The sequence below is a fragment of the Galeopterus variegatus genome, unplaced genomic scaffold (assembly GCF_000696425.1).
Source record: "Galeopterus variegatus unplaced genomic scaffold, G_variegatus-3.0.2 Scaffold6365, whole genome shotgun sequence".
Classification (NCBI taxonomy): domain Eukaryota; kingdom Metazoa; phylum Chordata; class Mammalia; order Dermoptera; family Cynocephalidae; genus Galeopterus; species Galeopterus variegatus.
Genome location: NW_007732476.1, coordinates 84,552 through 98,871, shown reverse-complemented (window position 1 = coordinate 98,871; position 14,320 = coordinate 84,552). Strand labels below are relative to the sequence as shown.

Below are 14,320 nucleotides of genomic sequence, written 5' to 3'. Positions count from 1 at the left end.
AGCTTTATCCTCTTGATGTTTTAAAAAATGAAATAAACGTGCATCGGGCCGGCCCAGTGGCGCACTGCTACAGTGCACCGCTTGGGAGCGCGGCGGCGCTCCCGCCGAGGGTTCGGATCCCACATACAGACCGGTTCCCGCTCACTGGCTGAGCGAGGTGTGGGCGCAGCACCGAAGGTTGCGATCCCGTTGCCGGTCCCGGTCCAGTACGGGCGCGACACTGAGGGTTGCGATCCGTTGCCGGACACGAAAAAAGACAAAAAGGAAAAAAAAAAAAAAAAAGAATACATTTCTGCCAATTTTCACAGGAACACACGTATGGAAACTTACCTTAGTGAAAGCTCGGTAACACAAGCCACACAGCTCCACCAGGTAGGCCAGAGTGAAGACAGCATTCTGAATTACAAAGCTGAGTAGTTTTGAAAATGGTTCCAACAAACTCTGCAATGAGATTGGGACCAAATAAAATCAATTGCTGGTTCCCTTGTTAAAAAAAAAAAAAATTATTAAAGTCTTACGGTACTTTAACTAATGGAATCATTCTTTTTTTATTTAAAATCTATTGCCAGATGGCTACTGTAGCAACCATGTTGGTCTAATAAAAACAGACCTACACCTTCAATTAATGGCTCAAAGAGCATGATTCAATCATGATTAATAGATTTAATCACTCTGTTGCTAAAATAAAATCCAGTTTTCCATGTGACATCATTTACAAACCTAACTACACCCTATTCTCATGTCCACCCTATGCAATCAAGACTCTGTGAAGTTTGCATTAGGATCTTCCGCTCTGTTTTTAGCAACTTCAGGTGTCTATGGGTTCATCAGATTGAGATCTTCAGATCCTCCAGAAGCCTGTCTTCTCAGTTAAGGAGCACAAACCACCCTTGTCTGTAGACTGAGCACAAACCACCCTTGTCTGTAAGTACCAAAGTACTATTAGCTTAGACAAAATTCAGCACGACCCAGCCTCCTGCCAATGCTTATCCAGAAGGCAACGTTCATTTTGGCTTTGCCACCTGAATCCCATCCATAAAGGGTAATTTTAGTTCCATATGCTTTCTTAAGTCATTTAGAAACATTTACCTACCGAGTGTCAGGCAGAGGTAGGTGTTTTCATATAGTTCATCTCATTCAAACTTATTATAACTATCCTGGGAGACAGCATATTCTAACATAGTTAATGACACAAGCTCTAGATCCTGACACAAGTGTTTTCAAACTCTAGCTCTCTGTGACCTTGAATAAATGATTTAACCTCTCTGGAACTTAGTTTTCTCTTAAGAGATAACAATGGCTTCCACCTCATTAGGGTTTTTGTGAGAATTGAAGGAGAGAACGTCTGTAAAGCACTTAGCAACAGTAAGCCCTCCATCAATATTAGGCATGATCTTCACTATTAACCCTCTGAGGCTTTAGTATCCCTCTCTGTTCTACAGCTGAGGCAGTTAAGTAGACAAGTAACTTGCCTAAGGCCATACAGCTATCAATTAGAATTCATACCCAAGTTCCAGGGAAATTTTCTAAAGCTGGAATTGCTCTGTAGAGAAGATAGTATTTTAAATGGACCCTAAAAGACATTCACACCTTAATTTTCACTACTTCTCATCCTCTATAGTCCTTACTGTCTGGATTATAAAAGTAATACATGCTCAATGTGCGAACTCAGGATATGTAGGAAAGTACAGATTGGGAAACAGAAGTCATCCATAGTCGCACCACCTAGTGAAAACATTTTTATATATTTCCCTTCCTCATCGTGTACCAGTTCACTTAGTTGAAATCTTACACATATACACTCCCATATTTTGTTTTTTATTAACTTAATAAAACCTAAGAAATTTCCAGTGCTATTTAATTCTTCATAATAATCCATTTTAATGGCCACAAAAGCCACATTTTACTATAAATAACATCCCAATAAATATATTCTTGCATGAAATTGTCATTTTCATTTTCTTACTTAGAATAGATTCCCAGAAAAAGAATGACTAAATCAAAGAACATGAGCATTTTTGAGTTCTTTCTCCTTATTGATAAAAAAATGAATTTATTACATGCTAGTTGCCTCTGAGGATATGAATTACGTCTTTTACCTGTTTGTATTCTGCACAGAAACCCATGTAGTGCTTTCCATGTAGAAAATCTTAAAGAAACTCTTTGAAATAGTATGTTGATTCAGTATTCTTTGCTCCATGTAAGTGCTGTGGCCTTGAAACACTGACAATGGATGAACAGGATGGGAATCTGTCTCAGGTTGATATATAATGCACCTTATTGTGCAAAATGAGAAACCAGAATTCAAGCCTATATAGAAACTTGCCCTTATATCTAGCAGAGCAGCGTGGGGATGGGGCAATATGATACAACAGGATAACCAAGGAACTTGGACTCCAAGGACCTATGTTCAAGTCTCAAATCTACTAACCAGCTACGTGACCTTGGCCAAGTCACTCATCTCTCTGAACCTTTTTCTGTAAATGAGCAGACTGAACCAAATGATCTCTTTGCAACTTTCTAGAATAAACCTTGAGTCTACGAAAGCAGTCAAGGTAAACAGTTGCAGGAGATGTGCATTGTTGGTATAGTAACTAGCAATTACAAACTATTGCAATGCAAACTATCGCAACAGCATTTGATTCAGCCCAGAAATATTGCCAGTAATACAAAAGTGAGACACAGCACTGGCTTCATGAAGCTCACAGTCACACTGGGGAGACTTCGGGACAATGTCCGTGCTAATATAAAGAGCTCTATCAGGGCCGGCCCGGTGGCGCACTGGAGAGTGCGCCGCTTGAAAGCGCAGCGGCGCTCCCACCGAGGGTTTGGATCCCATGTGGAGACCGGTTCCCGCTCACTGGGCACTGGGGAGACTTCGGGACAATGTCCGTGCTAATATAAAGAGCTCTATCAGGGCCGGCCCGGTGGCGCACTGGAGAGTGCGCTGCTTGAAAGCGCAGCGGCGCTCCCACCGAGGGTTCGGATCCCGTGTGGAGACCGGTTCCCGCTCACTGGCTGAGCGTGGTGCGGGCGCGACACCGAGGGTTGCGATCTCGTTGCCAGTCAGTAAAAAAGACAAAAAGGGAAAGAAAAAAAAAAAGAGCTCTATCAAGTATTGTGGGAGATGATATGGGAGGAAGTTGCTACAGATGAGATGAGCATTTATTTTTAATTTAAATGGAACCCTGAAGAATGAGAAAGAGTTCACACAGACATGGGTACAAAGCATTCAGGTAAAGGAAATGGCTTAAGCAAAGGCAAGGAGACAGGAAATTAAGTAAGATTATATATGTAAAGCACTACACACATTGCCTGCCATATGGTAAGTGTCCAACAAATTATGGTTGTTGTTTTGATGATGATAAAAATGCTGATTCCAAAAATGTACCAGAGGCATGGGGATGGAACAAGTAGCCAAAGATTAAATTGGAAAGGTATGCTGGCAGGTTCTGAGGAAATTTCTTTTATGCAATATTAAGAAATATGGACAATATCCTGAAAGAAATGAGAAGTTATCAAAGATTTTTAAGCAAGGAACCAACACAATGAGATCTGTGTTTACAAGGGTCACCTAGTTAGTAGTATGGAGGGTGGATTGGTGAGCAGCATCCAGGACTAGGAAGACCAATTATAAGCAATGACATTGTGATGTATTAGAACTCTTTATACCAGACACTGAGCTAGCACAAGGATAGGAAAGGACGTGGAAAGGGAGGCATTCAGTATGCAATAACTATGTCTTCAGTGTCGTTGCATGCCTGTCTTTTTAGGTTAAAACATAACTGAATAACCAACTGGTTATGTTTTTCTAAAACATACATACCCTTGTGGCATTGGTAGAGGGTATCTTCAAGAGGCAGATCATGATTCTCAAACTGGAATCTAAAGAACACTGTGAACAAATATGAAAAAGCAGAAGTCAATTCCCCTAATATATCTCTTGCTTCAAATATTTCCTGAAAGCATTTATTTTAGCAAAAAGAAAAATGTGAAATACAAGTGCCTCTCAACAGTTTCCCACACCATATACTCACATTGAAAAAAATCATTCTTTAAAATTTTTAACTAAACAATTAATTAAACAATGTTAAACAACTGAACACAGCTCCTAAACTATTTTTCAAAGATATAGCCCTAAAATTAAATCAGATAGAGAACTGGATGGATGAATGGATAGACAAATGGAAGGACACATAGGTGAATAGGTAGATATTAAATGTATCCAACTCTAAAGAGGTGCACTAATTTGTGAGAGGCCATGTTGGGGGGGGAACCCTACTTAGATCTATTTAAAAATCATTAGTCCAAATAAGAACCGGCTTTATCTTCCCTTTCTCTGCTACAAAAAGACATGACAAAACCTGGGAAAAAGCAGCAAAATTTCTACAAGAGAAAATCATGCCTTACGTATCTGTTAAGAGTTCTATTTTGGCAAAATTCCACATCAAAATGTACTTTTAAAATTGAGTTTACTTAGATTGGGGGGAAAATGTTACAGCAAGAATAAATGATATTATTTAATATTGCAAATATATCACAGTAGCAGGCTATAGTTAAATTTCTGCAGCTGTGTATACTAACCTCTTTAAGGTGGTACAAACTAAGCCAGTGGTTGTCCAAGTGGAATCCCTGGACCAGCAGCATCTCTATTACCTGGAAATTTGTTAGAATGCAAATCCTCAGGCCCCACCCCTACTGAATCAGAAACTCTAGATTCAGACCCAGTAATTTGTGTTTTAGCAAGTCCTTTAGAGACACCGATGTTCACTGAAGTTTGAGATCCACTTCTCTAAACTGATGAGAACAAACAACAGACAGTTTTTCAATTGAATAATATCTTCCCCAGAGATTAAAAATAAAAGCAGAAAATGATTTGAGGTAGTGCTGAGATCTGCCCATATCTGACCTAGCAGGGCAGATTCTTATATAAAGTCTGAAAGTATTTCACAAGTACCTCCTAAGGGAACCACTGGTCTATTCAGTCTGCTCAATACCCACTAGAGTTGATGTGACATTTACATTACTTTAAACCAGGGGCTGAAAACTGGCTGCTCATCAGGCCTCTGGAGTGATGTAAAAATCAGGAAATGTCATCTTGGGAAAAAATGGAAGTGTGACAACATGAAGTTTGCATTCCCACATAACTACAATAGTCAGGAGTGGAGTAGCAGCTGACCCTGGTAGGACTGGTGTGTTCCAGTTCTTGAGGGTCTCAACTCTGCTTATTACCCCACCTCACCCCACTACGCTCATTAATCTTGCAGGCAGGATCCCCATGGGCAGGGCTAATTGTCACAAAGTAGGCATACCAGTTGTTTACAGCTGGCAACAATTCTGACTGGTCAGTGTTCAAGTTAAATATTTTGACTATTGTATCTGCCTATAGGCACTTGAATTTGCCATATCTGCCCCACCCCTTCTCTTAGAGTGTGTGGCTCTTTGGCAATGAATGGCCCTGAATGGCTCTCTGGTCCTGGGGAGATTCCGTGTGGCCATGTTAAAATGTGTAGACTTGATTTCCTATGAGTGTATGCACAGTAACTATGTACAATACATGGTTTCAAAGTACTAGTCCTTCTGGCTTGGGTTTTTCAGCTAGTGCAGATTTGTGGGCAAACAAGGATCATAGAATGTGAGAGGTGGTAAAGACCCCTTCTTCATACCCCTGCTACTCACAGTAACTTCAAACTCAAAGCAGCACACACCAAGCTAAGGTTCCCTGAGTAATCAACTGTAGTGGATTGAATTATGTCCCCCCAAAACTCATTGAAGCTTGAATTGTGCCCCCCACGACATATGTATTAGAAACTTAGCCCCCACTGTGACTGTTAAGAGGGTGGGGAATCCTATGATGATAATCGAAAGGTGGAGCCTTGAAGAGGTGATTGGATTGTAGGACCATGCAGTAGTGAATGGATTAAAAATGGTGGTCAGGGGTATGGTTCTGAGGGCTTTAAAAGAAGAGGAGAGTCTGTCTTGCTCTCTCTCTGCTCTCTCTGTTTCCACCATCTTGCAATGTGAGACCCCTGGGTTACTGTCGCCACCACCAGATGGACTTTGGACTTCTCAGCCTCAGAAACTGTAAGCAATAAATTTCACTTTCTTTATAAATCACCCAGTTCCGTGTACTCCGTTATAAGCAACACAAATGGACTAATATATCACCCTTACAGTCCCTATTAGTAGCATCTCCCGGTTTGGAAAAAGGTATTATCAGAGGTGGATGATCTTTATAAAACATTTTACATAGTACAGTAATCATTTCAGAAGTGGAGCTACCAACATGTAACTTAACTTATCAGATCAGCAAATGATTCATCTTGTTTCAGGTAAATACTTCTATTTATGATCTGCATAGAGAAAGCACAAAAAGCCCTGTAGAACAAGTGAGATTCAAAGACTGCAATGCCACTGCCAGCCACCTCCTTCCTCCCTGCTCTAGAGACATGAATGCCTTCAACTCACCCCTGAGTTGGGCACTTGGAGTCTATTAGTGGAAAGAGCACTGGACTGTGAGTCAGGAGACTTGAGCTCTAATCCTCACACTGCCACCACCAAGCTGCTTAAGCAAGTCACACCACCTCTCTGAATCTGTAGTCCCCCATCTAGAAAATGGGGACATTGGAAAGGATGATCTTCATAGGACTCTTCCAGCTTTAACAGTACAGGCTCCAGTTTTTGCATTTAATGGGCTCAGGTTGATAATGAACCTTGGGCCACCAGATTTCCAGCTAGGCAACTGTGTGTGTATCCTTGGGGACGGTGTGGCGTTGAGGGGAAAGCAGACAAACAGAAATATCATCTTGGTCTTGCAACTACTTTATTCACAAACACACAAGCAATCACTTCCCTTTAGATAATTCTCTAAAATTGAAACTTTACATTATATGTATAGGCTCCTTATCTATTTACTTATTTAATATCCACATGAGAAAAATTTCTAGATAAACATAACCTACTAATGTCTTCCTGACCTTTTTTTTAAATAAACTGGAAACATGTAATCACTGCACATATTCATAATCAGTGAGCCAAATGCCCACTACTCCATACTGCTGTCATTCTGTAATATTAGAGAGAACTTAAATAATTTTCTTCACTCTGTGGCTGACAGAGATCCTTACAGTCCTTCGTAATACATTAAATCACCCAACACTTTGCTTCTTACATTGTTCTCTGTAACGAAATGGTCTGCAAATGGCAAGAAAATAATTTAAAATGATATCCTGGGCTCGGCTTACCTTCAGAGGTAAAACACAAGGCAGCTTGGCAAAAAACGTCTGAAACTGATTGCTGATTGTGGTCCAGAGACTACTAGGAGAGTCCATGGGCAAAGCTTCCATGAAGGTAGCAATGTTTTCCAAACAACGTATCATAGCACCCCCTGCTGGTAAATTCTTTTTGTTATTTAGACCCTAAAAACAAAAGTATACGCAATCAACTGCTGAAACAGCGTGGGAATTCATGCAGCTCTTTGGTAAAGATCAGTTTAAAAAACCACATATTCACAATCATAATAGGCAGGAGGCATACAAAGAAAAATCGACAAGTTCAGACAAATTTTAGGGAAAAAACTAGGTGATCTTTGACTCAGTGAGAAGTGTAATGTCATCAAGAAATAAGAAACGTCTTCAAAAGGCCACATATTCACAATCATAATAGGCAGGAGGCATACAAAGAAAAATCGACAAGTTCAGACAAATTTTAGGGAAAAAACTGGTGATCTTTGACTCAGTGAGAAGTGTAATGTCATCAAGAAATAAGAAACGTCTTCAAAAGGGCTGGGGGCTAGCTCAGTGGGTTAAAGCATGGTGTTGGTAACACAAAGGTCAAGGGTTCGGATCCCCGCACCGGTCAGCCGCCCAAAAAAGATCTTCTAAGGATCGACGATCGGCATGGTTGGGTCTTAAGAAGGTACAAGGAATGATGCTAGCAGGAAAGAATTCTCCAGGACAAAGAATGGAAATAAGAGCTAGAGGAGCAACAGCTTCCCATCCTGCAACCAGCAATCGCCCCAAGATAACAGAGCTAACAAGCCCTGGGGCTGAGACTTGAACCGAGTCTCGCGATACAGCGGAAAAACAGTGGAGCAGGGGAGCTGAGCCTTGGATCCAAGTCTCGCGATACAGTGCACACAGCTCTACCCACCGCACCGCATTTGCAAAGCCAGTTAGTTCGGTGGAGGTGAGCGCTCAACGGTGGGTTCACTATTTAATTACAGGGTCCAGAAGCTTTAAATGAATAGTAAGTCCACACAGAACAGCAATGTCCAAATGACACTTTCTATGCCCTAAAATTAATTTTTTTTAATTTTTATTTTTAAATTCAATGACTTTGAATTTCCTCCTCAGCAGGACTATATGGACTGACTCAGACACGTGCCTTGCTAACTCGCCTGGGGCTGAGGGGATGTTAAAGCAAACCTACCTCCAGGAGCTGACTGAGGGCGGCAATAGAGCTCAGCTCATTGAAGTCCATCAGAGACGTGGCTAAGGTCCGTAAAAAAGTCCCATCTGGAAGGTCAACAGTCGGATTTAGTCGTGCTCAGGTTCAGGGACTAGCCAAGTTTGGGGTGTCTGGGTCCTGAACGGATGAATTACCTTTGATAGTGCTCTGGAACAGCTGCGGGAAGATGCCATTGGGGGCCAGCTGATGGAAGACACAGCGCAGGAACTGCTTGGCCACCCCTGCTGCATTGCCAGGAACCATCATGCTGGGGTTGATCAGGGAGAGAAAAGACAAGAAATCATGGGCCAGCAAGCAAGCATTCGGGTATTTGTTTATTTACTTAGAGATTAGGCATTTACACACCGGTCCTCTTATGGAATATCTTATTGTCGTGTTCATGGGTGAGATGAAATATTCTGATCAGATCTAATCCCTTTTAACAAGTTTTAGCAAGAACAATGAAGTGCCAAAGCAGTCACAGACTTACTCCTGGCCCCACAACGTACAGATGAGGTTCCAAGGCCCAGAGAGAAAAGGCCACATGTCCAGAGAATGGCAGAGTTAGGACTAGAACCTTGGAAGAGGATTATCAGCAAGATCCTCGCAGAAAAATGGCATTGACTAAGAGAGAGCTGCTCTGAGGAAAAATGCAGGGAGGGAGATGTTCATTCCCACTGGGAGATCTGGGGGAGTTTTCTTGAGGAATCTGAGCTGGCACTTGTAAAAAGGATAAGACTTTAACAGTTTTCCCTTCGCCCGTTGTACCCTTCCGCATGTCAGAAAGGGAGCTAAAAGACCTTCACGTGCCCTGCCCCCGCAGATCAAGCTACTACATGTTTACTGAGATGGTTAGGGGCTAAGTTACCAAAGGAGAAAGAGGAAATCAAAGAACCCAAATGGATAAAGGGTGAGAAGCCCACTTAATTATGCCAATTATTGCCTTGTTGTACCATGTCTACCCTGAAATTCTGGTTCAAACTTTTAGGTCAAAAATGTTCTTCAGGAAAAAATAACACCAAACTTAAAGAAACTTTAGGAAAATAGGGAAGGAGGGAACCCTTCCCAGTTTGTTTTATGAGGCCAGCATAACCCTAAAACTAAAATCAGATAAAGCCATTATCAAAATAAATAAATAAATAAAAACAAAGAAGGAAACAAAAAAGAAGTAAAAAGAGAAAAGACAAACCAAAAGTCTTCATGGATACGAAATCCAACTATACATTAAAAGAATATACATCATGACCAAGTAGGGCTTATCCCAGGAATGTAAGAATAGTTTAATATCAAAAATCAATCAATGCAATTCAATATATTAAAGAATAAAGGACAAAAACCTTTTGATTATTTCAATAGGTGCAGGAAATACATTTGACTAAAATCAACACATATTCATGGTAAAAACTCAACAAACTGGAAATAGAAGGAAACATTTTCAATTTGCTAAAGGACTTCTATTTTCTTTTTTTAAAAAAACTCTATAGTTAATGTAATTAGTAGTAAGGGATTGAAAACTTTCTTGTAAGATAGGAAACAAGGCAAGGATGCCCACCCTCACATCTCTAATATTGTACTGGAGATCCTAGCCATCGCAATAAGGCAATAAAAAGAAGTAAAAAGGCATAAAGATCAAAAAGGAAGTTGGAAAAACTGTCACTATCTATGGACAATATGATTTTTTTCCATAAAAATCAAATCTTAAGGAATCTACAAAGTGTTGCTTTGTGTTGCTTTGCCCCCCACGGATTTGTCACCCCACTTTCCCTGGGTGACGGAGATGCAAAGGATTACTCAAAGCTCATCTCTTCTGAGCAGTGAGAAACCCTGAAGTGGTTAACTTCCCTGGGAACACTCCAGTGAGAGGCAACCCTTCCTCAGGAAATTAACCCCAAATTCGGGTTCTCTTCCTGCATTTATTTTCCAGACCAGGAAGTAACAGGAAGAGAACATACGTGGGGTTATAGTTTAACAGTATAGGCTGGTAACTTTCAGTGAAACAAGCCAGATGACATTCCATTAGACAATTAAGTGATCCACCAACAAAAGCTTGATCTTAGCAAACATTCCTTTTCCCTCCAGAAATTTTCCAGTATCTTTACATTTCAATCAGTAACTAGTCTGTCCTTGAGCCAGCAACCTTGCTGTGCCACAAATCTTTATCTTACACCAGAGACTTTATAGCCTGAGGAAAATTTCCAGTCCTCTGCAAGGTTAATATTTGAAACTGCAAGGCTTTGGAAAACCAGGCCCTATGAAGTACATATGCTTTATAGTATATTCCACAACAAAGCAACTACTTAAACTAATAAATGAAGTTAGCTAGGATACAATGTTAATATACAAAAATCAATTTATATACCAATAGCAAAAATTTGCAAATGAAAATTTTAAACATTCCATTTATATTAGCATCAAAAAACATAAAATTCCTCAGAAAAAAAATTAACAAAAGATTTGCAAGTCCTCTACATTAAAAAGTAAAAAACATTGCTGAGAGGAATTACAGAAGATCTAATGAAATAGAGATATATATCATGCTCATAAATTGAAATATTCAATATTTTTATGATGTCAGTTATCCCCAAATTGATTCATACTTTCAAAACAATCCCAGCAGGTTTTTTGGTAAAAAAAAAAATTAGAACTTTATTCAAAAATTTATATGGAAATGTAAAGAATCTAGATAGCTAAACAAATCTTGGAAAATATAATTAAAGTTGGACAACTCACACTACCTGACTTTGAGCTTTGCAACTGTAATCAAGACAGTGTGGTGCTAACTTAAAGGTCAACATATAGGCTGATGGAACAGGATAAGGAGCCCAGAGATAGACCCACCTTACCCTTACATGGTTTTTTTAATTTAACAGACACTACAATGACCCAATGAGGGAAGGGAAAGTCCTTTTTTTAAAAAATGGTGTTGAAACAACTGGATATCTATGTTGATAAAAAGGAGCCCCTCCCCCTACCTAACACCATACATAAAAATTAATTTGAGATGGATCATATAAATGCTAAATATAAATACTAAAACCATAAAACTTTTAGAAGAAAACATTGGAGAGTATCTTGATGTCTTGGAAGTAGACAAAGATTTCTTAGACAAATGACAGGAAGCAATGATTGTAAATTTTTTAAAACTTTGAAAAAGTTAGAATTCATCTAAATTAAAAACTTCTCAGCAAAAGATACCATTAAGAAAAGGAAGAGGCAAGACCCAGTCAGGGTGAAAATAGTCTCAAAACGTATTTAACAAAGGACTGCTTTTCAGGATATATAATGAAGTCCTACAGCTCAGTAATAGAAAGACAAAAATCCAATTAAAAATACACAAAAGATTTGAGCAAACACTTCACAAAAGAATATATACAAAGGGTCAATAAGCACTTGAAAAAAATGTCATCAGGGAAATGCAAATTAAAACTGCAATGAGATACCCACTACACACCCACCAGAATGGTTTAAATTAAAAAGACCAGTGGCTGGTCAGCACAGTTGCTTAGAGCGCAGTCTTATAACATTAAGGTCACTGGTTCAGATCCCTGTACCAGCCAGCTGCAAAAAATAAATAGAGACCAACGCAAGGATATGGAACAACCAGCGATCTCATACATTGATGATGGGAATATAAAATGGCATAACCACTTCGAGAGAAATTCTGGTGATTTCTATAAAATTAAACATATGCCTATCCTGTGATCCAACAATTCCATTCCTAGGTATTTCCCCAAGAGAAATAAAAACATATGTTTACAAGAAGATTTGTATAAGAATGTTTATAGCAGCTCTTTTTATAATAGTGCCAAACTGGAAATCACCCAGATGTCCTTCAATAGGAAAAAGAATAAAACTATGGATACTATTCAGCCCTGAAAAAGAAACAAACTACTGATACAAGCAACAACATGGATAAATGTCTAAAACATGCTGAGTAAAAGAAATTAGAAACAAAGGAGCACAGACAGTATGATTTCATTTATACGAAGCTCTAGAATAGGCAAAATTAACCTATTTTGGGGGGAAAAGTCACAGCAGTGTTCACTGTGAGACTAGCTAGAAAGGTGCATGAGGGAATTTTCTGGGATAGATGATAATGTTCTATATCTTGGCGGGTTTGCGTTATGCAGGTGTATGCATTTGTCAAAATTCAATGAATGTACTCTTAAGATTTGTTGACTTTCTTGTATGTAAATGTAACAAAAGAAACACACCTGACGTACAGCATGGTTACTATAGTTAATAATAATGTGTTGGGGCTGAGCCCATGGCGCATTCGGGAGAGTGTGGCGCTGGGAGCGCAGGAGCGCTCCTGCTGCAGGTTCGGATCCTATATAGGGATGGCCGGGGCACTCACTGGCTGAGCGCGGTGCGGCCGGTCTCACGAAAAGACAAATAATAATAATAATAATAATGTGTTGTATACTTGAAATTTGCTAAAAGAGTACATTTCAAGTGTTCTCACCAAAAAAAAAAAAAAAGAAGGTAACCACATGAGGTGATGGATATATTAATTAGCTTGATTGTGGTGACCACTTCACAGTGTATACATACATCAAAACATCATGTGTGCACCTTAAATATGTACAATTTTTTATTTGTCAATCATATCTCAATAAAGCTGGGGGGGGAGAAACTACCATATACAAAAACTGAACAACTTTAGTTAATGCTAACTTTGTTGAGGTATGTAGGGGAAAAAGTATACTAATGTCTGAAATTTACTTTGAAATGCATCCAAAAACAAAATGGATTGATGGATGGATAGAGGGTTAGATGTATGATAAAGCAAATAAAATGTTCTTTGTAGGCTGGTTCTTGAGCTCAGGTAGCTAGAGTGTAATCTTATAACACCAAGGTCAAGGGTTTGGATTTCTGTACTGGCCAGATGCCAAAAAAAAAAAATGTCCATTGTAGAATCTATGTGATAGGTATATGAGTGTTTACTATAAAATTCTTTCAACTTTGCAGTATGTTTAAAATTTCTTATAATAAAATGTTGAGAAAAAAGTTTTTTAAAAAATTCTATCACTGGGCCAGCCCCGTGGCTCACTCAGGAGAGTGCGGCACTGGTGGCGCCGAGGCCGTGGGTTCCGATCCTATGTAGGGATGGCCCGTGCGCTCACTGGCTGAGCGCGGTGCAGACAACACCGTGCCGAGGGTTGTGATCTCCTTACTGGTCAAAAAAAAAAAATTGTAACACTGAATAGAACAAGAGAGAGAAAAGCAAACATCTGCAAGACCATACGTTATAGAATACCACCTCATGTTTGTAGGACCTGCTACAGTTACAGTATCACACACACACTCTATCACATGGACCCACGGCAGATACACCTGTGGCACAAGAAGGGCATATATCATCATTCCTCTTTCACAGATGAGATAACTAAGAGAGAGATCAGTGTGCCTAAAGCCACACAGCATCCATTCCTGCCCTTTTCTAGTTCTTTCTCTTCCCAATGCAGCCAAAGTAACCTTTCTACATGGCACATGCATGCATACACACAGTGCTGCTTAAAAATCCTTCAGTGGCTTCCTACTGCTGCTAGAAGGAAGCCCAAAATATCTTACGTTGTTTATAAGCCCTGCACAATCTGGCAAGCAGGTCTCAGCAGGAGCCTGCATCTCTGTGCTGTAGCCACACTGGGCTTTTCCTAGTTCCTCTTGCACACTGTTCTTTATCACCTCAGGACCCCTGCACATGCTCTTTCCATAACTATTTGCAGAATTAAGTTCAGCTCATTTTTTCCACTTTTTTTTTGTGTATCTGTGTGTGTTTAAACATGTTTTTATTTTAATTTATCAATATACAGTGTACTTGATTTTCGTGTCCCCTTACCAATTCCTCTTTCCCCCCTTTTCTCCGCTC

General features: G+C 39.7%; 1 protein-coding gene across 1 annotated transcript in view; it reads right to left on the bottom strand.

The window, feature by feature from the left end:
* The window catches only part of LOC103606191 (protein unc-79 homolog), a gene marked incomplete at both ends in the record, with an annotated part of 122,513 nt that overhangs the window by 28,772 nt on the left and 79,421 nt on the right, over positions 1-14,320 (bottom strand). The window contains 5 exons of the mRNA XM_008590782.1: positions 331-441; positions 3,827-3,895; positions 7,245-7,418; positions 8,431-8,516; positions 8,604-8,716. Coding sequence (XP_008589004.1) covers positions 331-441; positions 3,827-3,895; positions 7,245-7,418; positions 8,431-8,516; positions 8,604-8,716 — 553 coding nt within the window. The remainder of the gene's footprint in view (positions 1-330; positions 442-3,826; positions 3,896-7,244; positions 7,419-8,430; positions 8,517-8,603; positions 8,717-14,320) is intronic.